Source organism: Vipera ursinii, assembly GCF_947247035.1.
Source record: "Vipera ursinii genome assembly, chromosome: 5".
In the NCBI taxonomy this organism is placed as follows: Eukaryota; Metazoa; Chordata; class Lepidosauria; order Squamata; family Viperidae; genus Vipera; species Vipera ursinii.
The window spans coordinates 85,196,257-85,221,195 of NC_139518.1; the positions used below are offsets into that span (position 1 = coordinate 85,196,257).

Consider the following 24,939-nt stretch of genomic DNA (forward strand, 5'->3'; position numbering starts at 1 on the left):
ATGTATTTTTTGTAGTCGGTTTAGAACTAAACAAATAACAGAGGAACAAGGGTTGTTAACACTATTTGGTATGGTTGATTACTCAAAATGTTTTGAATTTTGTGGCACAGAAAAATGGAATTGTCACAAATTTGTCAAGTGAAGGCATTTTGCTTCAAGTTCTGCATATTTTTTTAAAAGTTCATTTTATGTACCATTCTAATTTTTCTTTGCCTCAATGCTATTTCCCACACTTTAAAATAAAGTGTGGAAAATAGCATTATTTAAAAAAATAGCAAAACAGCAACAGTTTTAAAGATCCCATCAATTAATAATTATTTTACTGTTATTGTTATTAAGAGGAGGGAAATATAGGGAAGGTATGGGTGGCATGCTTTTAAATTTAGCTAAGACTACCAGTTGCCCAGATACAATAATCAAATTAATATGCAGTATTCAGATTCAGGAACAAAAATAGATGTATTCCTGATCCTCCCTCTCTTCAACTGAACTGACAAAGTAGTTTATTAACCTAAGGACTTGCCTGAAGCTATTATTCTTTGATGTCCTTTAGTTGAATCTCAGGAAGATAGTCCATCAAATTTATATATACATTGGCTCTTGGAAAAGAGCTATCCTCACATATCCAGGTGGTCCAAAATACACTTCTGAATCATTTTTGAAGCATTCAGAAGCTTCAAAATAATATATGCTGTACACTGTTTGTGTTACATATGCCTTTTTCATTTACCTTTTTTTCTACAGTATTTTGCCCCTTTTTCTTAAGTTTCTAATCTAAGTGATAAAAATATGAAGAACAGCAATTTCAGATTGATCCCACTGACAAACACAAGCTGATTGATCATATGAATCAATCAATTTACATCAAGATTTGTGAACAAATTGAATATTAATATGTTATGTGGTATAATGAGTATAGTACTGAAATTTATTTCTCAATTTCTCTTAAATGTGTGAAGCATTCTCAGAGCCCTTTCAATTTTTTAAAAAATTCTTATAACCTTATTTTATTACAGTCAAGTATAGAGGGTGCAGATACATCCTGTTTTTTTCTGCTACCTGTCTGTGCAGACTTCCTGATTACCAAATATTTTTGATCTGAAAAAGCTTACAGGAAAAGATCTTTTAAAGTGTCTTCCCTGGGGACTGAATTGCAACAGGGGAAGCCAGTGACCCTGCCAAATGTTAGAGAGTGTTTTGTACAATAATAAAAAGAAACCCAAACAAACGTGTTTTTACACAATTTAGGACATCTTATAAATAAGGGAGGTGCAGGAACTTGTTAATGACCATTTCATGAATTTCTTTTCAACTGAATTTCGTTTTCAATAAATCGAAGAATGATTTCAAAAAGGCAGAATAAACTGGAAACGTGGTAGTTGTAAGCCAATCTCAATAAAATGTAATTGTTCAAAATTAAGAGAGAAGAGTTTAAAAGTCATTCATCAACCCCCTTCTAAAAAAAATAATATTTGACAGTGATTCCAGAATTCATTGCTCAAGTCAACACTGCACTGGAAAACTTAAACAGGAATACGATTCATCTGTTTGACGATAACCAATTTGTTGACATCTCTAAGAAGATTTACGACACAGTTCATGACATTAGATGTTCAGTTATGATGATTCGGGTAAGTGTTTGATTCTTTCACTCATTTCTAATTAACAGATGTGTCATTAATATTGCTATGCAAAATTAATATGGGCCAGAAACTGAACAAAAATAATGTGGAAATAGCAGTTTCAGTGGTATTTTTTTCAGTATAATAAAAAGTATTAGAATGCAGCTGAATAAAACCGTATTATTGCATCATGGACCTATTATATCTACTACAAGCAAAAGAAATGCACTGCAAATTTCTTCCCTATGTCCCAGGGCTTTTCTTGTTTTTCTAAAGATATACTGTATAAACAATGATGGGAAATAACGCTTCAAACTGTAAATGTTTCTTATTTCTAAATGCTCCCCACATGCAGTCAGCATGTAGGTACAGCAGAGGCTAACCTGCCCTTATAGGAAAGTATAAGTCAGTCCCTGGGATTCAAATATCCACAGGCCAAGCACTGGGTCAGAGGTGTCTTCAAGTTCTCTCCCAGCAGCATGGTGCTTAAATCTGAAAATTGGTGAATACGCTTCTCTTTTTTTAAAAAAAAAGATTTTTATTTAATTTTATAAGGTTGGGGAAGGGGTAGGACCAGGATAGGGATTAAGGTTCGGGGTGGGGTTAGGATCAGGATTGGGGTTGGGATGGGATTGGGAACAACATTGGGTTGGCCCCAGTAACATTTTCAAGCTTTAGCAAACAAACTATTGTCCGGGTACATATGTTCAGTTGACGCTAATCAATATAATAGTAAATAGCTGTAATATATATGCTAAACGATGATCATAAACGGTATCAGTTGGTCAATATATATCATTCTCCTTACTAAGATATATACAAAGTAACATATCACATTCATTTCTCGCTAATTCATTTTCCTGTGAATACTCTTCTCTGATGTAGATTGAAAGACTAACTGTTGGGGCTACATTGCCAAAGAGTTTGAGGTAAACAGAATCCGAGTCCTTTCCATGCAGTCATTTATTTGAAATCAGGCTCCGATTCTAGCCTTCTGTTCTAGCCTTCACAGAAAACAAAGGCAGTATGAAGCAAAGGAATAGCTAGACCTTAAAAGGTGAAGTACTTTACAGTGTAACAGTGACTCTTCATTCTATTTCACTTCTCATTGCTTTTCATTGCTACTCCCTTTTGTCACCCATAATCTCTCCTCATGGGTGTTCCATTTTCTATTCATACTTCTGTCCTTTTGGTGCTCTTTTTAGATGCTCTGTGTTTTCATGTCTTTTTTTCTTTTTCCTGCTCAAGTACAGGTTTTACTAGATGCTCCTGCAACAATTACTACAAATATAGAATGCTATTGTCTTGCTCCTCCCAACTGAATGATAGTCACCCTCTGCAGCAGTGTTCTTCAACCTTGGCAACTTGAAAATGTGTGGACTTTAACTTTAATTTCCCAGCCAGCATGCTGGGAGTTGAAATCTACACATCTTCAAGTTGCCCAATGGAGAAACACTTTCTACAGTTTGTTTGGACAGCCCTGGACTAGCAAGGAAGAACACCAGCTGGCTTTATCTGTCTAAAGCACAGTCATAGATGCTGGTCCCATACATCTGAGGAAACCATATTAGAATCTTTAAATCCAATAGATTCAGTGCTAGAAGCAAGTCCTTCGATTTTTATATGCAAATTAGTTAGAGATGATAGGCAAGTTTAGTATGTTATTCATGCTTATAAAAGCTTTTTAAAAGTTTTATAGAAAAGTAAATTCTTGCCTGTACATCAAAAAAGCAAATTATTTGCTGACACATTCCTTTCAAATACTGCACCCACATGAACGTAGTCAATGCAGAATGAACACTTTTCTTTATTATTAAATGAGCAAATTCATCAACACACATTTCTAAGGAATGTTGACTCTCATCTCTGGAAAGAAACACATTTTAACTTTATTAGCATACTATACAATGGTAAATATTTTTGCACAATTCTTCTAAGAGAGGTTGTAAAATACTGGGCTGATGATGTAGGGACTAAGTGACATTGGGGTTTTCAGAACAAAGCATAGATAGATATTAAATTTACACATGAAATGAACACTTCAAATATGCTGTTTACAGTTTTCTAAGTGCTATTATCACTGATTCTTTATCCATGTATGAGATACATTGGCCATTTTTTAAAATTTGCATAGTTGTAATATTCAGTGGGTTAGGACGCTGAGCTTGTCGATCAGAAGGTCGGCAGTTTGGCGGGTTGAATCCCGAGTGCCACGTAACAGAGTGAGCGCGTTACTCGTCCCAGCTTCTGCCAACCTAGCAGTTCAAAAGCACGTAAAAATGCAAGTAGAAAAATAGGGACCACTACGGTGGGAAGATAACAGCGTTCCGTGCGCCTTTGGCATCTAGTCATGCCGGCCACATGACCACGGAGAGGTCCTCGGACAAGCGCTGGCTCTTCGGCTTTGAAACGGAGATGAGCACCGGCCCCTAGAGTCGGAAACAACTAGCACGCATGTGCGGGGGAAACTTTACCTTTTAATATTCAGTAAAAGAATCAATATGTAGCTACTCTATTCATATAAATGTGATGAAGCCAAAATGAAGGAAAATTGTACAAAATGATTTAGAACAGAGAGTGTATGGAAATGTGCATGTTTCAGTAAACACATGGAAAACCTTTCTTACTCTCTTTCTGCCCCTTCAAATATCCCCACCTCCAAGCAAAGAGGATGCAAGGGCTTTTCTCAGTGTGAAAAGAACTGTTGCTGTCATTGTCCAAAAAATTCAGCAGGTAGAACCTGGCTTTCCTTCACCAAAAAGGCAATCCATTATCCCCTAATTTGCCTATGTGTAATTTGGTCATCTCTAAGTATTTGCCAACCATCTTCAGAGCAAGATGTTCTCTGGTTTTATCACTTTCAGTCTAGTCTGCTACAGTACAAGAACCCTTGAACAAATTCCATCTTTCTGTGCCCCCCACTTTAGCTTTCCAAAAAAAATTGACTGGCTATTTGCAAAATAATCTAAGCAGTTTCTCTAAAGCAGCTTGCCTGGCTGAGGAATTCTGGGAGTTGAAGTCCACAAGCCATAAAAGGGCCAAGTTTGAAGACCCCTGCTCTAAATGGACTACGGTATCGTTCTTCATTTGGCATTTACAATAGTGAAATAAATCACACAATGGCAATTTTGCCCCCATATTGGTTTTTGCTAAAGTGGCAGTAGTAGATAATGTCAGTTTATTTTCTAAACAAAACCTATATTCAAGACCTATGATCACATTTTATCCCCACTGTTCCAGCTCCACCTTTCTGTTCCAAGAAAGCCAGCTAGGTCCACTTCTAGAGTGAGAAGAAAAACTGATAGATCTACTATAAATTTGCCATTCTTCTCCTCACTTGGGCTGTCATAACAGTGCACGAATTGAAGAGTCAAATCAGCCCAGATCAATTCCAGATTCATTTTAACATGCAAATAGCAGGGTAATGTGCATTTTTCTGATTGCATGCAAACATAACCTGAGCAATTGGTTAGAATGGGAACCTGTCAAGTTACTTTACCCCTTTAAGTATTTGAGAAAACAATGCTACCCAGCTGCATGCAGAGTGAGATCAGGGTTTCTGACCTGTCAACAAACTCTTCTTTGATAGGAATAGGAAGATTTGTCTTCTTTTAGATGAGTTAGAAAAAAAAACCAGAGCAGTTCCTGAAGGCATGAGCATTGGTTTAAGGACAGAATTCTCTTCTAGTGAGCTGCACTGTGTGTTAGTTAGAGGATGTATGTCAGTGTGAAGCTCAGTGACAAAGACATTTGTAGCATCAATGTCTCTTGATAAGAGAGAAAGCAGTGTGTATGGCTGCAATATTTCCAGCTGATTAAAATAATTGGAGTTTCTTGAAAAGGCTCCACACTAATCTGGAAGGAAGATAGTTTGTAGAAGTGTGTCAGTTGAAATTATAGGTCACTGTAAGCCATTAAAGGTTGTTTGTTTGTTTTCAATGTACTTTCCAAGGTGACTGTATATATTCCACTGAAGCGTGCCCTAGGGGACAATTCCTAATATACAGAAACCTTCTCATAATTTCCTTTCTTGGGGAAAAAACCTGCCCTTCTGCAAGATGCTATATTGTTATCTCTCTCCTTCGTCTATTTACTGGGGGGAGGGGGGGCAAGTGACACGTAGGAAGATAGATTAGATATCAAGCTCCAAGGTCTTAGTGTAAAACATGATTTATCTATATTACAATAGTTAACACTGAATTCTGAGACAAACCAACAAAACATTTCTGTTCCCTAAATTTCAGCATAGTCCACTGCTCACCTGAGCTATTGCAGGGTTTGTTTTAATATCACAAGGCCCACTAACTACTAGCACTGACCTCATTCCCTCAAAACTAGGGTGGGTATTTTGACCAACAAAAAAGGAGAAAGACGGGAGAAAACCTGCATTTGGAATGAAGGATACATTTAATTAGGTACTAGACAATCAATCCTAGATTTATTTTAAGCTGTGTATTAGGCATTTCAGCATATCTGTGCATTATTTAGGCATGTGGACCTTCCACAGCAGCCAAGGTGAGGAAATTAGCATGCATTGTGGCCAGCTGCTGGCTGGGATACATTGATTCTCTGCCAGATGCATCAGGCTTCTGATTATACAAGGAATTCAGTGCTAAGGTGAGCAAAGATTCTTGATCAAAAGGTAACTGGGAAAGGCAGATGAACCACATCAATTCAGGAGGCTTCCTTCCAACATGAAAAGAGAATCTCTCAATGGAACTTTTAACCCTGTAAGTACAATGAGCTTTGTGAGTGTATTACACAGAACTCTGTCAACTGATGTTGTTAAGTCGGACTGCTAATAGTGATGTTCAAAATTCAAGCAATTCCTCAGAAAAAAATAAATATTTAGGACACAAAGGGAATTTAATATAAATACATATTATATTCCTTTGGTAACAGCAGAGTGCCAAATGATTGACAACCATCTCGCTTCAGACTCCATTATTATTCTGAAAGGTGATTGTTGAAAATGGCAATTAGTCCCCTGCTAGATTATTGGTTCAAAATAATTAAGCTTTCCATTCATTCTGTAAAAGTGCCAGAGTGCTCTGATACTTTTATAATTTCTTTATTCACTGTTTAGCATATTTCTTATACCTTACCTTTTTCACAGCAAGTTTAGGTCCTTTCAGACATTTGCCAATGATGACTTATATAAGTAGTTTGAAAGATTACTGGCCATTGCAAGAGAAATGATTGAAACAGCCAATAAAATTTGATCTGTTTGGGTCATAAATAAGAAATTATCTAATTGAACATAGATATATGTTTGAATTCAAATGATTTTATCTCTTGTTTTTCTACCCAGATACATGAGAACAAAGGAATAATATTTCCGATATACTGAATATTAGGAAAAGCTAAAAAAGCAGAGCTGAGCCATGGACAAAACTGAAATTCAGATTCATTCATGTATTTATTTACATTATTTCCATGCCACCCAATCATATATTCTCTGAAAGTGCATATTGAATGCCAATTTATAAAAATAACCACTCCAACCCACATTAAGATAACTACATGTGATATTTATTGCTTAAATTAATATATATATATATATAAATGTCAAGAATTAAAAAAAACAGTTGCCACATATTGCATGCTCACCAAAAGCTCATAGAAAAACTTCAGAATTTAATGCCTTCTAAAGCACCAGAAATAAAGAAAAATAAATGTAAAGAAGCAACTTCCAATCTTCTTTATAGCAGTTATAATTTTATCAACTGTCCTCCCTCTTTAAGCTTACATCCTGATTCGATTCTTTTCATATTTTACCCTTTCTAATAATCAAATCAATAAATCACATTTTTTCCATTTCTAACAAAAATTTCACAAAGGCTTTCAGTCACTAACAAATACAATTGCTCTCTTGTCCTTAATCAAACAAGACAATTTGGTTATTTCTACAAATATTGTCAACTTCAAACCGTGCCCACTCCATTACCGGCAATGGGGAAAAAGTCGCAATACGTCATGTGATGTCACATGATGTTGCAAGTTTGACATGCCTGTGCTAGAGTGTTCGAAATAACTGATGAGGGCAGGAGATACTTCTTGGAGATTGGGTAGAGAATAAACTTTTTTCATGTCCTAAAGCTCAACTAAAAACTTTCTTAGACTTCACAGATTCAGAACCAGTGGTGGGATTCAGCCAGTGTACACCAGTTCTGTAGAACCAGTAGCTAAATTTTGCTGCATTTGGAGAACCGGCTGGCTTCCAGAAGTCCATCTAGGCCTCAGAGGCCTGGAGGTGGCTCTCAGGCCTAGAACGATCTGCCAGAAGTGCATGGATACAACTTCCGGAAGTCTGTTCTAGGCCTCAGAGGGCCAGGCCTACATCAAATAAGAGAACCGGTTGTTCAGGTATTTGAATTCCACCACTGTTCAGAACCGTTGTGTAAAGCACTGAACCCAGAAAGAACTTGGAACTCTTGGAACCAAGATAAGAATTCTTAAGTTATAAAGAGATGATCTTCTTAAATAAACAGGAGATGCACCACATAAACACAGGGACCTGATAATCTTTTAAACCCATTCACAGCAGGAACTTTGAAAGGACAGATGGTTTCCAGTAAACACTTGATGAAAAGTAACATATGGATAACAGATTTCAGCATAAGGACCACTGATAGAGAGGTGTGTGCTTTCTTTTAAAGATTTTCTAGCTATGCTATGCTTAAGAGGAACCAGGGCTTTTTTTCTCATAGAACGCTCAGAACAGCGTTCCGGCACCTTTTTTTTTTTTGCAAAAAAAAAACAACCTCCCTCTATTGGCTTTCGAAAGCCTATTGCAGGAGTAGGCAATCTTGGCTCTTTTTTTATGACTCATGGACTTCAACTCCCAGAAATCCTGAGCCAGCCACACTGACGGGAAAGAGAGAGGTTTCCAATCTGAGCCATGCTGGCTCAGGGATTCTGGGAGTTGAAGTCTTTGAGTCCTAAAAGAGCCAAGGTTGCCTACCCTGCGCTAGAGGAGGACATTAAAATTATTTACAAGGTTACTTCTTTAGGAACTAAAATTTTAGAATCTAAAACAGCTAATTCAAAAAAGCCAACAGGAAAGACCTCACATTTTTCATCTGCTTCTGTCTTTTGGAAGGTAAAGTTAGATAACAAAATAATCTATTTCATATGAACATCTCTGCAATGAAATCAATAAAGGTAACAGGAAAGAAATGAGAAACATTTTTCTCAATGTAATATGTCTAATTTAGCTGATGCTAGAAAAAATAGCATCTTTTGTACATACTCTATTACAACTAAACCACTTTAAATTAAACAATTCTTAAGAATGAAATATTCTTAATTTGGACTTTACTTTTACTGTTTGGACTGTTGTGTGTTTTGAAAAATAGATTATTTAGAATCTAGTTATGCTGCACTTCAGTCTTTAAATAATTAACCTAGTATATACATATGATGTTTTCCATGGTGAGCTTAACATCAATAACAACATTTATTAAAAAGGCTAAAATAATTTCTGGTGGTATTATTTGTACATTAAAATTTTGTTTAGTCACCATCTTTCACTTTTCACATTCTGGACAAGCAGTGGTCATGTATCCTAGCAAAAGATGTTACATATGTGCATAAGCGTAGTCAGTAGCATATGCCTTTTTAAAAATATCAAACATGCAAAGAAACAAAAATAAGTCCAAAATATCTGTATTACATCCAGAAATGCCACCTTTGCAACAAAATATTTCTCATCCATAACTATGGCAACCTAAGGATACCTGCATACATGCAAATGCTTCCCTGGGATCAGTAACGCAGCAGGGATTGCTTTTTCCTTCCAGTAACAGATTGCTGGGAAATACCAAACATGGCCTTGAGAATTCCAATGTTTGTTACAAATTTTTCTGGATGTGGTTGGAAAGAGGCCTAGAAATGCCAGCACAAATACATCACATTTGCTGAACGTGCACACACAACTAATTACAATCTTCATTTATATATAATATATCTAAAATGAGATGGGCTGTTTCAACTGCAACTTGCAAACCATTCCATTTTGTGGCAAAACAATCCAGACAAGCTGATTAGCAGAGCTTAGAGAAGACTCATTTACACAATTTTTGGGAAGGAAAGAAACAGAAGGACACTTTAACATCTTCCAGTTGATGTTATGTTATGTAACATCTTCTGGGAGTTGAAGTCCACGAGTCATAAAAGAGCCAAGGTTTATTTTATTTATTTTATTTATTTTTATTACATTTATATCTTGCCCTTCTCCAAAGACTCAGGGCGGCTTACAAGCTTAGCAGTAGCCTTCATTCTATGTATATGCCTGCTTGTTAGGGCTTTCCACACACCCCAAGCGGCATTATTACAAAGTCAGCTTATTGCCCCCAACAATCTGGGTCCTCATTTTACCTACCTCGGAAGGATGGAACGCTGAGTCAACCTTGAGCCTGGTGGGATGCGAACCTGCACTAATTGCAGGCAGCTGGTCTTACTTAAGGAGGCATTAGCCCTCTGCTCCACCAAGGCTCCTGTGTAGGTTGCCTATGCCTGGCCTATTGGCTTTCAAAAGCCAATAGGAATTGCTGCTGAGCGTGCCAAAAGACCCAGCCGGCAATCATTGCACAGGCAAGTTGTCTGCAGTGAAGGCAGCAACTTTGCACCCCTCCCTGCTGCCCAACTACACCATCTCAACTAGGTAAGATATTATTTGCAAATAGGATGGCAATAAACAATTTAAGCTGCATTTACATCAGGGCTTTTTAACCTTTTCAGAAATTGTACCACTTTTAGGACATAACAATATTCAAGCACCACCAGTACTTAACAAAGTGTCAAAAACTTGATGACTAAAAAAAGGGAGGGGAGTATTTTGGGTTTCATTGGTTAGATTTATTTATTGTTATAGAAATGGCTAGTTTATAATATTATAGAAAAGCAAAAAGTTGAGGTTCAATGTTAATGCTTCCTTCTACTCCTGTAACAGAGGAAGTCAGAAGTCAGTGCCTTTTCTTTTTCCCTTCTCCCCCTCACTTTTCCCTTTTTCTCTCGGTGTATTATATGTATATAGTTCGTGTAATATGTTAACACAAGCAGTTCGCAATATAAGAGAAACGTTGACAGCCGAACATGAGGTAAAAGTATTTGACAGCCGGACACGAGGGAGTTTTGACAGCTGTCAAAACTCCCGACTTGCGCAGGAGCACTAGTTGACAGCTTTCAGCTGTCAAAGCTACACATGCCGCCAGCACGAGGAGCCGAGCTGTCAGGCGTTCCGCGAAGCTGATTGGAGCAGAAGCAAAGCGGGAAAAAGACCGGCCGGCGATTGGACCAGACGACCGGCGCCTGACTATAAAAAGCCGAAAGGCTCCTGTTAGTGTTCGCTCTGTCTTAATAAATCTGTTGAAGTTACCAGCTGTCTTGAGTGGTCTGTTCCAGCCACTTCACTGGCGACGAAGGTGGGATCCGCTTCCAGAGCTGAGGTCACGGCCAGGAAGAGTCCTCGGCCGATAGAGCGAGTCACTGGGAGTTTTAACTCCCGCAGCGAAGCGGACCACCGAGCCCTGACAGCATGGCAAATTTCGGACGAGTGAGGGAGTTCGACACTCACCACCCCGAGCGATGGGAGTCGCATCTGGGGCAGGTAGAGGGATTCCTCCTCGTCAGCAAAATAACAGATGACAGAGCCAAGGCAGCTGCACTTCTGTACATCAGCGGTCCGCCCGTCTACGATGCTGCTGTCGGACTATTCAGCCCGGTGCCGATCACAGAAGTTCCATATTCCGAACTCGTCGACCGGCTCAGCAAGCACTACATGCCGGCCCGCTCAGAACTGTACTGGCGGGTACAGTTCGCCCAGCGAAAACAGCGGCCGGATGAACCTGCAAATGATTTCATTGCGGGAGTCCGGCACGCTGCGCGGAGCTGCAACTTCCCCGACTTAGAGGACCGGATTCGGGACCAGGTGGTCATCGGGCTGAGGGACGAACGTCTCAAGAAGAAAATCACGTCAAAACCGGAGATGACACTCGCCCAGGTCTCCCGAGAGATTTTGGCGTATGAAGATAACCACAAGAAGCCCCTCAACCGAACGGCATTGGAACCCCAAAGCAGCGTCCATCAGGACGAAGCGTGTCTCAGCGAAGAAGAGTCCATCGATCTAACAGACACCGATGCAATTCAACGCCGAATGGAGAGAAGGCAAGGTAGACGGAGCGACAACAACGACCGTCCCAGTCCAAGAAACTTCACCTCAGCCCAGAGAGAACAACGAAACGCCTGTGCCAGCTGCGGAGGCAACCATGCCCGGGCAAATTGCCGTTTCCGGAGCGCTAAATGTCATAACTGTGGCAAGACCGGCCACATTAAACCCGTCTGCCGAGGCCGCCCCCGCGACAACCTGCATGAAGTAGAGGCTACTCCCCCAGGTACGATCACCCACCGAGCCAGTCAGGGAAAGCCCTCAGAGGGGTTAGTGAAGACAGTGGAGGGGGTACACAGTTTGAGCCCTAAGGTAAAAATTAAAGCTAAATTACAGGGAGTCTATTGCGACATGGAGGTGGATTCAGGTTCTGCTGTAACCCTAATTTCGTCAAGGACGTATAGGGAAATTTGTAAGCGCAGTAAAAAAACAATACCGTTAGAAAGCCCTCAAGTTCAATTAGCCGACTACCAGAAAACACCGATTCAACTCAAGGGCAGGGCTAAGGTCTGGGTAGAGTACAAAAAGTTCAAAGGACCGCTAGAAGTAATAGTCACCCAGGGGGATCGCACTAACCTGATAGGGTTAAACTGGTTTAACCCCTTAGGAATTGCCCTTACAGGCGTCAACGCTATTCAAACTTCAACCCTTGAGACCGTCTGCAGGAAGTTTGCAGACGTTTTTGATGGTTCCTTAGGCAAATACACAGGACCCCCCATCGCCCTTAATTTAAACCCCGCCATACAGCCTATTAAAATCAGGGCCAGGCGGGTCCCCTTCGCCCTCAAACAAAAAATTGAGGACGAACTGGAACGCCTTGTCAAACTTGGAGTTTTAGAACCTACTGACGGGGGCAGTTGGGAAACCCCCATCGTAACACCAGTGAAACCAAATGGCCAGATTAGAATATGCGCTGACTATAAGGGGACGCTAAACTTAGCACTTAATGCCCACTCTTACCCCATTCCAGCAGTTAGGGACGTCCTGGCTTCTATTCGCTCCGGCGCCATTTTTGCGAAATTAGATCTCACGCAGGCGTATTTGCAGTTGCCTGTGACAGATGACACCGCGGTTGCCCAGACAATTGTCACGCACCGCGGAGCATTTAAAGTGACAAGACTACAATTTGGCATTTCGACCGCCCCAGGCATTTTCCAAAGTATTATGGAAAAAACATTAAAGGGAATCCCCGGGGTCTCCCCTTACTTCGACGATGTACTTATCGCCGGAGAAACAGAAGCCATTCTGGCTGACAGGCTGTCAGCGGTGCTAGAGCGATTCCGAACGGCCGGATTTAAACTAAAAAGAGAAAAGTGCTCTATAGGAGTTCCCTCTACAGAATTCCTCGGGTATAAGATTGACGCTCAGGGCATACACCCTACAAACGACAAACTAAAAGCCATCCAAGCAGCCCCCAGCCCCAAAAACAAACAGGAACTTCAGGCGTTTTTGGGACTATTAAATTTTTACCATGCCTTCCTCCCCCACAAGGCTACTATTGCAGAGCCACTTCATAGGCTATTAGACAAGGGTAAACCCTGGACCTGGACAAGAGTGCATGAAAATAGTTTCCAGTCACTCAAGAGCATCATTTGTAAAAGCTCCACTATCACACTATTCCAGGAGGACACCCCCGTCTGCATCGCTTGCGATGCATCTCCATACGGAATAGGGGCAGTCTTGAGCCACCTGGACCAGGACGACACCCAAAGACCCATTGCATTTTATTCCCGAACTCTGACTAAAACAGAAAGGAATTACGCTCAAATTGACAGGGAGGCCCTAGCCATCGTCGCCGGGGTTAAAAAATTTCATGACTATCTGTATGGCAGACAGTTCACTATCTTCACAGACCACAAACCCCTATTAGGCATATTTACCTGGGACAAAACGACCCCGCAAATATTGTCCCCTAGAATCCTACGCTGGTCAACCTTTCTATCAGCTTACTCCTACAAATTGGTATACAAACCAGGCCGGGAACTAGGGCATGCAGACTGCCTAAGCAGACTCCCTATACGTTGCCACGACCCAGACCCAGCCCCTGCGAGCAACATTATGGCCATCGAGGAATTACCAGAATTTCCCCTCACAGCAAAAATCATTGCTGATAGCACCGCGAGGGACACAACTCTCAGCAGGGTTCTGCAATGGGTCACAACTGGATGGCCACACAAAAGCCCAGCAGAAACATTTCGCCCCTTTTTCACCAGACAAGCTGAACTAACTTCTCATTTAGGCTGTCTCCTATGGGGAAATAGAGTGGTGATACCACATACAAATATACAACAAACATTAAAAACCTTACACGAAGGGCACCCGGGAATGGTCAAAATGAAGTTACTTGCAAGAAGCTATGTATGGTGGCCAGGAATTGATAAGGACATAGAACAACATGTAGGGGGATGTTATACTTGCCAACTAACAAGGAGCGAACCACCCCATGCCCCAATCCATAAATGGGAAACAACAAAAAACCCATGGTCCCGTATCCACCTAGATTTTGCGGGACCAATACGAGGGCAGAATTTCTTAATAATTGTGGATAGCTTTTCTAAATGGCTCGAGGTGATACCCCTAAATAAAATAACAACATACTCCATTATACAAGCACTTAGGAAAGTTTTTGCAACACATGGCCTCCCAGACATCATAGTTTCCGATAACGGCCCACAATTCACCTCTCGTGAATTTCAGATGTTCGCTTCGAGGAACTGTATTAGACTGGTGACGTCCGCACCCTTCCACCCGTCGACTAATGGCATGGCAGAAATAATGGTGAGGTCAACAAAAGAAGCACTTAATAAATTCATAAAAGGAAACTGGCACCGACGCCTTAGCCAATTCCTCCTAGCCCAACACACGACACCCGGCACCACCACTGGCAAATCACCAGCTGAACTCCGATGGGGCAGGAGGCTAATAACAAGATTAGACAGATTGCACCCAGATAGAACTCCTAATGACCAAGAACTTCCTACATCCACACCACGAACCTTTCTCCCAGGCCAAGCTATCTGGGCTAGAAATTACACCAGCAACCAAAAATGGATCCAAGGGGTCATAATAAAGCAAACCGGACCTGTCTCATACTTAATCCACTCTGACACACACGGCCAACTACGACGACACCTAGACCAAATCCGAATCCGCAAACCACAAAACACACCCCTACCATCACAACAACCCCTTTTAACCCCCTTTATACCAAATATTCCGCCACCCGAAGAAGCACAGCCACAACCGCAAGAGGAAGGAGAACTCGGTGACGAAGCTCCCCCACGACGGTCCAGCCGCTCAAGGAAACCACCGACTTATTTGCAAGACTATGAATGGGCAGGAAGCAACAAAAAAACACACGGGGGTGGAAACCATCCAGGGGAAGGGTAAGGGGTGTATTATATGTATATAGTTCGTGTAATATGTTAACACAAGCAGTTCGCAATATAAGAGAAACGTTGACAGCCGAACATGAGGTAAAAGTATTTGACAGCCGGACACGAGGGAGTTTTGACAGCTGTCAAAACTCCCGACTTGCGCAGGCGCACTAGTTGACAGCTTTCAGCTGTCAAAGCTACACATGCCGCCAGCACGAGGAGCCGAGCTGTCAGGCGTTCCGCGAAGCTGATTGGAGCAGAAGCAAAGCGGGAAAAAGACCGGCCGGCGATTGGACCAGACGACCGGCGCCTGACTATAAAAAGCCGAAAGGCTCCTGTTAGTGTTCGCTCTGTCTTAATAAATCTGTTGAAGTTACCAGCTGTCTTGAGTGGTCTGTTCCAGCCACTTCACTCACCCTTCACTCGCAAAATCCCTCCCACTCACTCACACTTTGCTCACAAAAGCCTCCAGTCACTCTCACTCACTCCTCCATCTCTTTTAAAGGCACCTCGTTCAGTCTCTCCCCCACTCACTCCATCTCTTTCAAAGGCCTCTTGCTTGCTCACTCACTTACTGCCCCGTCGCTTCCAAACGCCATTTGCTCATTCACTCACTCACTTACTGCCCTGTCACTTCCAAATGTCATTTGCTCGTTCACACACTCACTGCCTCGACACTTCCAAATGCCATTTGCTCATTCACTCACTCACTTACTGCCCCCATCACTTCCAAATGCTTCCAAATGCCACTTGCTCACTCACTCACTTATTGCATTTGGAAGCAATGGGGCAGTAAGTGAACGAGTGCCAGTGCTGGAGGCCATCAGCTGTTTGGCACTGGAGACCACTGCCATGGGGAACACAGCTCTGGGTCGGGGTTCGGAGCAGCTCTGGGTGGGGGCTTAGCACGGGCTGCGGCATGGCAACTGCAGGGAGGGGAATCCCCATGGCGGCTGTGGGGAGAGGAAACCCTGCGGCATACGGCTCTGAGCCACAGGGGCAGGGGTGCAAAGGATGGGCAGCGACGCTATAGCAAGACACCGGTATCACTCCCAGTGACAGCACCTCTGAGTTCCGGCACCTTTTTTTTTTTTAGAAAAAAAGCACTGAGAGGAACTAAAACAATATCAATGCAGAAAGCACAGAAAGGATCACTAATATGACAAAAAAGTGGCTCACTGACCTGCAGTTTAATAATTATTTGCACAGTAGAATGAGAAAAACGGGAAATCTGTTGCCAATTTCTGTCAAGCATCTCTGTTTTGCATTCCTTTACATTTTCTTTTCTCCTGCAGCTACAGTACAAAAGTGACTGAAAAATAGAAAGAGATATTTGTGTTTTACCATGAACTGGGCAAATATTCTCCCTTTAGATGTAATCTGTGATCTTAGCTTCTGATACAAATTATACTGCAAAGAACTAGCCAATGAAAAAACATTCCTTTAGTCTACTCAAAAAAGGAAGAAAGAAATAGCTATGCTTTATGCTTTAGTGTCTGATGGTATAAAACTGTCCTAAGTGAAAGAATGTAATGATTTCTAACTCTATATCTAATAACAAGTTTTCATTGAGAAATTCAAAAGGAAATAAACTACGTAATTACTTTCTCAAAACTCTTTTATATCACAGTTCAGTCCAGGATATCCACAGCAGGTAGTGGGTGTCAAAAAAATCAAGATGGCAGCTATGATCACACAGTTCAATCTTTGACCACATTTTTAGGTTTATGCATATAAAAAGGGGGGGCTCACTCATGCTGTCATGGCTGCCATCTTGATTTTTTTGACATTTCCCATTGAGGGTCCTGGCCTATTCCATAACTTAGAGAAAGTGTCAGATATTTTTTTATTGACAACACCGGTTTTTTACACACACACACATACACACACACTCACACAAGCACACAGCTTCACCAATCCTTCTCAAACAGTGAAATTGCTTACGAAAAGAACCTTGGCTAGAAGGCTGTGGTGATGGTGATGGTTGTCAATCAGTATTCAGAATTGAAGAAGAAGATGGATAAAAACATCAAAGGGAAAAATCTCCAAGATATTTGCTGCAAATAAATGTCATACTGTTCTCTCACTGTGCAAGGACAGCCAAATTATTTTGCCCCTCAGAGCAAAAACACAAAAACAAAACTTAGTGCATTTTTTTGTCCCAACCCCTCAACCTAATTTTCCTGTGGTGAAGTCCTCATCCTGCATAATGGTAGGTCCATATCCCATATTCCAAATTACTATATTGGGAAAGGTTAACAGTAGAGATAAAGATAGTATTGCCAAGTCTCTAATCAACTCTGCATCAGGTATCCCCTAAATAGTTGAATGTATAGGACAGAACATATAACTTTATGCATATTTACTCATGAGGGTTGTCTGGGGATTTTTTAAAATAGGATGGGAAGTCACTAAAGGTATTTTCTGTTCAAGAGAAATAGGGGTGGCACACAGCAAGCAGACCTAAGAGAGAGAGAGGCTATCACTGGAAAGTCAGCAGGAGTTGAAGGTTAGTAAACCCATGAACTAAAATGCATCAATGGCAACCTTCCTGTTGAGAAATAAAACTTGTCTGTTAAAGGTTAACTCCATGGTTTCTACACAGAAAACAATATTTAAGAAAGCACTTGACAGTTTATGAACAGGAAACTAAGCTTTTCCATTGCCTCCAACTGGGCAGCATCAGACCATTTGGCACCTGAATCAACCAGTTCTTAGGTAGGGGGGCATCAGCATGATGTCAAAATCTCTCTTTTTTCTTCAAACCTGCAGCTTCAGCATGAAGTCAGATTGAACAGCCTCAGTTGCTCTTTTTACTGAGGCAAGAACAAATTGGATCATTTGGGTCTTTTTAAAAAAAGCACGAGGGTTTTTAGTACAACACAACATGCTGCTAGTTATAGGAATGGCTACATCTGGTTACCAAAAGAGGTAGATAAAATGGATGCAAGCAGAAATTTTGGCAACATGCAAGCTATGCCTGCGCTGGGTAGTTTGGGAAGGAAACTTGCAGGTGACATAAAAGTAGAAGAATAGTGGGACACTGCAGATCTGGCAGTGCTGCCTGAAAACGTGCCAACATGAATGCCAATCCTCATAATTTTTGTCTGCATTAGCCCCAATGTTTTTATTTAGATTTAGTTATTTCAAAACATAAAGCAAAATTGACTTTAGTCAATCTTTTAACTGAAAATAAAAGCTTTTTCTTACTTCATAATTTAAAGAAATCATTTGCTTAATAAAACACTGTCAATAAAGCTGCCAAGAATGCTGTCTAGAAAATAATAGCTGTGTCTTAAAGTGCATACATTGCTGTTGTAGCCATTGAGTTCTTTTTTATGACTCCAGCTTAGGCATCAATTGCTGCCAGCTTTTTCAATAATTGCTAAGATTGAGATAGAGGACAGAAATCATTGTGTAGATTACATAAAAGAAAACTGAACATACTCATGCATACAAACTCACACATACAATAGGGGAGAGAGTGAGACAGTGATGGGATTCAGCTGGTTTGCACCAGTTCGGTAGAACCAGTAATGAAATTTTGTTGAGTTCGGAGAACTGGCTGAACCCATGCTGCTTCTGGAAATCCGTTCTAGGCCTTGGAGGCCTGGAGGAGATCTCCCAGGCCTAGGACGGCCCACCAGAAGTGCATGGATGTCACTTCCGGAAGTCCATTCTAGGCCTCGGAGGCCCAGGCCTGCATCCACGCAGAGAACTGGACATTCAGGTATTTGAATCCCACCACTGGAGTGAGAGAATATAATATAAACTATCTGGAAAAAGGCTGGAGAAATTTGGAGTCCATATTTATAAAGGTGCTCCATCCCAAGTGGGAGAGATATAAAAAAATTGTTTTATAATTCTTGCTATATTGGCTCTTGCATTGTGCATTTGTGAGGAATAAAAAGCTGTCAGGCTTGGAATCAGCACACGGCCCCACCAGTCAGAGGCCTCCCCAAAGAATCACTGCCATGCTCCTTCTAGACAGCAGCTCAGAAGTTCAAATGGTAGTTTGAAGGCAGCTGGTACTGAACACAGCCCCCGTGCTGCCACTGTCAAAGCCTGCCTGGGTGCTTCAAAGGCAGTGGGGTCAGTGAGGGAGCCCTCAGACAAGAGGCTGATCTTGAGTACAATGGTAATTATTGCTTTTATCTCACCTAAATCAAGTCTAGAATATAAGAGATGCCTCGAGGCTGTCACAGTCTCTTTTCAAAGACATGAAATTGAATGTGTGCTTAAGTATTCAGGCCAGCAGCTCTGAGGTGGGTAGGATGAAAAGGAACCAGGGATTAATTTAATATTTGAGGATGAGTGCAGGACCTCTGGAAAAGCGGAGAGATTGCTTTAGATGAAATAGGCAAAAGTTTGATTTTATTTTATAACTAGCAAGGTTCCCCCTCTCTAGAATCCATTGAGAAAAGACATTTCATCAGCACATACGGCTCTGGTTAGAGGCCATGTGCCCTGCAGAGAGGACAGAGAAGCAAAGCATCTGTTTGTCAGGTGCTCCTCATTCATGAGGATGGAGGGAGAGACCAGTATCTGCAGTTCATCTCTCCTCACATCTTTGCGGATTTTCCAACTACCAGGACCCCAAAATTCTTACCCATCCCCACTTTGTAGAAAAAAAAATAGTGATTGAAGGTAGCCACCATGTGTTGAAATCAACTATTCAGGACAAAGATACTGAAGTGAGTATATATACATTTCACCATTCATTCATTCATCTACAATTCCTAAAATAAGAGACTATAAAAATTTGTATTATAAATTGTGAGGCCATACATTATTTCTGATTTTTTTTAAAAAATAAAACATATTTCTGGAGTCTCACTGCAGTTAAACATAATGGCAAGTTGATAAAAAAAACTATTAATTCTGCTTTAAAAACAAGTCCATCAGCAAACTTCAATTTAGAAATTACTAAATCAGCAAGAGCCTTTTCTGTCTTTCACTGTGTCCTGAGCATCAGAACATGCTGGCCCACTGAATGATCTGAACAGAAGATCGTTGAACTGAAGGCTGTGGAACCACTTCTGGGGGATCAATTAAAGTCAAGTACAGTATTCCCAAACACTTGCTTCTTCCAGGGTGACCAGACCAGATTTTTTCACTCCCAGTTTTTACAGTCAACCTTTCTCAGAAAATATCACATTTTGAAAATGAGAGTCAGAATTGGTAGTATTTTTTTCTGCACTAAGGATAATACACCAAGTTGCCTTACATTGCCACTTCGTTGTGCAATTTGCTTCTATTTCATCTAGTTTCATTTGCAGCTTTTCAAACAGCAGGGCAGAGAGTGTTCCTTAAAAGTGTCTTCTATCTCCACAGTCTTTTCCAGAAAGCAATTAGATTTTTTTTTGTTCCCAATTGAATGAAGTTTGTTCAATTCTTGTTTCAGCTGGGATATAAAATGTCAAATACCACAGTAGGTCAATGATAGAAATGAATGTCATACTGTGATTTCTAACATTGTACCCTGACCTATGCAGTTTTCTTAACAACTTCCCTCTATTTTTTTATACCAGCTGAAATTTTCCATGTAGAAGTTACAGGTTTTTTTATTCTGGGGGGTGGAGAGCAGGTTTTTGAAAGTTTTTTTTTGTCATATTGGATAAATTAATGTCAGATGGAGAGCACTTTCCTTTGAGATGTAATTGCAATTGTCATAACTTAGAAATCTTGCACAATGTTTCTTTACACAGGATTGAAGGCAGACTCACCTGGTGGTTTCAGACTAGTTGGTCAGAAGGTCTCTAATAGCTTAGGAGTAGTTAATGAGCAATTTCTGAATATGATCAGAAAGAAGTCAAGGTAGCAACCATGATGGTACAAAGATCCACCTGTTTTTATGAACTTTAAGTTCATATTCTAATGTACTGTAGTAATTACAAATACGGAAAAAGAAATGGTGTTAATTGCCACCCTTTCCATGAATAAAGATAATAGCTGTCTAATGCCATGCATATGACACTAAATATTGATAGAGCCAGAGTAATCCTATGGACTTAAGCCACCTTTCTTCATCAAATGCCAGATGATTGGAGAGAGGGGAGAATCTGACCCTTATCAGAAAGCCTGCATTGTTAAAGCTTTTGTTTTCAATTAGGAGTTAGCTTGACCATCTCTAGAGATTACTCAGAGGAAGAATAGTCCTTTTGTTTTTTAGCCACTAAACAACTATTTCAATGGTTGTTGTGTTTGTTTTAATATTTTATTTTTTGTTTTTGTAAGCAGTTTTGTGTGGTCACAGACAGTAAAACAATGCAAAAATAGTAAATCTAATCAGGGCAATCCAAGCAAGAGAAAATTGGAACACTCTCAGGGATTTAGCATTAATGACGGAAACTGTTGGAAAGCTAGTTGCAGGGGTTTTTTTTTTGTCATAGAACGCCCAGAATGGAATTCTGGCACCTTTTTTGGATGGAACCTTGTAGGGTAGGCATATGTGTGAGTTCCGGCACCTTTTTCTTTTACAAAAAAAGCACTGGCTGCTTGTATATGTGGGCTATTAACTTGAGTTCAAAAATTTAAAATGCTTGATTTTAAGCTACAATTAACATTCTCTAGAGACTCTGAAAGATGCATTTACTGAATTAAATTCTAGTACCTCTTATGTTCTAGTAGCACTTACATAATTAGAGAAGTAAAAATATTTAGGTTTATATTTCATGGCTTTTGCATGGATTTATTTTTTTGCAAAATTTTGTTTCTTCTATTAGAAACTTAAACAACTAAGTTTTTTTTTTAATTGAAAAGTTTTAAGATACAATTTTCCCTTTAAAATCCCCCCTTCCCCCTCCCTCCTCCCCCCCTACCTCCCCCCCTCCCCCCCTCGACTTCCCAGAGCTAAATACAAGGTATATATATAAAAAGCAATCATAAACAATCATATACTAACAACTATAAACTCTAAAATCCATCACTCTCTAGCTTATATAGGATAAAACAAGCCTTAGTAATATTGAATATGTATAAAAAGAAACTAAAATAAGAAAAGAAAAAAAACGAAAGAAGACTTATTCAAATGCTACATAAAACTTCTTAACCCTATACTTGTTCTGGATAAACTCAATCCATTTTCTCCATTCCATAATATAGCGTTCTTGCGAATGATCTTTCAAATAGGCCGAAATCTTCGCCATCTCTGCCAGGTCGGAAACCTTTAAAGTCCACTCTTCTATGGTCGGCAGTTCCTCTTTCTTCCAATATTGGCCTATCAAAAGTCTTGCTGCCGTAATTAAGTTCAACATCAACTTGGTGTCCACAACTGTAGCGTCTGCAATTATTCCCAACAAAAAAAGTTGCGGACAAAACTTTATCCTCTGTTTAAAAATCTTCTGCATATTCCACCAGACTTTTATCCAAAAAGCCTTAACCTTCTTACATGTCCACCATATGTGAAAGTATGTTGCATCTTCATCACCGCACCTCCAACATTTAGGCTGATAATTCGGATACATACTTGCAAGCTTTTTAGGATCTAAATGCCATCTATAAAACATTTTGTAAAAGTTCTCTCTTAGATTTTGAGCTTGAGTAAATTTTACGTTCCTCACCCAAATCTTTTCCCACGTGTCCATTGTGATAACTTCCTGGATGTTTTGGGCCCATTTTATCATACAATCCTTAACAAGCTCTGTTTCTGAGTCAATATCAATGCAAGATATATCCGTTTGATATGTGCTGGTCCCTGATTTCTAACTTGCTTTATCAAATTTTCATCAGTCATTGTAAAACCATTTTTCTGGTCTTCTTTCCACCTGGCCCGTAGCTGAGTATATTGAAACCAGTTTTGAACAATCTTCTCTTCTCGCAAGAGGCTATATGACTTCAAACACCAGACATTTCTTTCCAAACTTAGAATCTCCTTGTACGTAGTCACATCATGTTTGAAGCCAGCATGTATATTTTCTATTGCGTGTTTTGGAATTGCCCACAATGGTATCTTGCAACTCAACTTATGTCTATACTTCTTCCAAACTCTCAGCAATGCCTGTCTTAAAATATGCACCCTAAACACATTGTCTACCTTCTTATCATACAACAAATATGCATGCCAGCCAAACAACAAATCATGGCCCTCAAGATTTAATAACCTCCCTTGCGTCAAATTAATCCAATCACTTATTCCTACTAATGCAGCAGCTTCATAATATAATTTAAAATTAGGCAATTTAAGGCCACCTCTCTCACGAGTATCCTGCATAATCTTAAGTTTAACTCGTGGCTTTTTCCCTGCCCACACAAATTTATTGATACCTCGCTGCCATTCCTCCAAATTAGAATCTTTCTTAAGAATCGGTATCATTTGAAATAAAAATAAAAATTTAGGCAGGACATTAATTTTTACTGCTGCAATCCGTCCCAACAAAGACAATTGCAATTTTTCCCAACTCTCCAATTCTTTTTGAATTTTCCCCCATAGTTTTTCATAATTATTTTTATATAGCTTTGTATTAGAGGGCGACAAAATCACCCCCAAATATTTAACCCTTTTAACAATCTCAAATCCAGTTAATCCTTCTAAGAGAGCCTTTTGCGAAGCTGTCATATTTCTGGCCAAAATTTTGGTTTTCTGTGTATTAACTTTAAATCCAGAAACCTTCCCATATTGTGTTATTATCTCCATCAGGTCCACAACAGAGTTCTCTGGCTGGTTCACTGTAACAACCAGATCGTCTGCGAATGCTCTCAATCTGTAGTCCTGATCTCCAATTTGTATCCCCTTAATTTTTTCCGAATTCCGAATTTTAACCAATAATATCTCTAATGTTAACACAAATAACAAGGGCGATAACGGACACCCTTGCCTTGTGCCCTTCTCAATATTACATGCTTCTGTCAAGCTATTATTAACTATAATTCGGGCAGTTTGTTTTTGATATAATGCCCTAATCGGTTGTAAAAAATTTTCCCAAAAATCCATTTTGTCTATACAACTAAGTTATTTATTTACTCAGTGCAGCCCCTGTTTATTTGCTCTGGGGGACATCAACAAAATTTGAAATAAAAGAGCTGGCTTGGTTCCACAAGAAGGGAGAATTTGTATGAAACACATTCATATGATAAATTTCCTAAATCTTCTTAATAGTCCTCTGTAGTGGAATTGCAGAAGGTGAGGAGCTACTGGAATGCACCCCTTTTGCTACATGTGTGAATATTCCCCTTCATGTAAGGCAGACATGTCAAACACAAGGCCCGAGGCCTGGATCTGGCCCGCGAAGTGGTTTCATGTGGCCCGCAAAGCCATCCTGGAAACAGTGAGGGAACGGCCCCCACTGCCTTGGCCCTGGCCGAGAGACCCTCCTTCTGCCAGAGACCCTCAAATCTGTCCCACTCCTGCCCAGGCCCCCATAGGCACCCTTGATGCGAACAATGTAGAGTTGGCCATGCCCACCCAGTAGGCCATACGCACTCTAGCCACGCCCACCCAGTAGGCCACGCCCACCCTGGCCACACCCACCTGGCCCCCTGAGGGCAACTGCAGTGCTGATGCGGCCCTCAGTGAAATCGAGTTTGACACCCCTGATGTAAGGAGTACATGTTGGTTGCAACCAGTAGCTTACGTTTTAGAATTTTAAACCTTAAACTCAGTGATAGGCATGACATGGACTGACATGGACAATTGTCTTTATGTATACTCTATATCTACATAGGGTGCCCTTAGTATATATAATACTACCTAGAAAACAAACAAGCTTATATTTTCCCAGAACAATAGAAATGATCAGTTAAGATGGAAAGGCATAATTTTTTCATATTATCC

General features: G+C 40.4%; 1 protein-coding gene across 1 annotated transcript in view; it reads left to right on the forward strand.

The window, feature by feature from the left end:
• The window catches only part of CTNNA3 (catenin alpha 3), a gene marked incomplete at its 5' end in the record, with an annotated part of 866,777 nt that overhangs the window by 701,954 nt on the left and 139,884 nt on the right, over nucleotides 1-24,939 (forward strand). Inside the window, one exon of the mRNA XM_083364633.1 lies at nucleotides 1,480-1,631. Coding sequence (XP_083220759.1) covers nucleotides 1,480-1,631 — 152 coding nt within the window. The remainder of the gene's footprint in view (nucleotides 1-1,479; nucleotides 1,632-24,939) is intronic.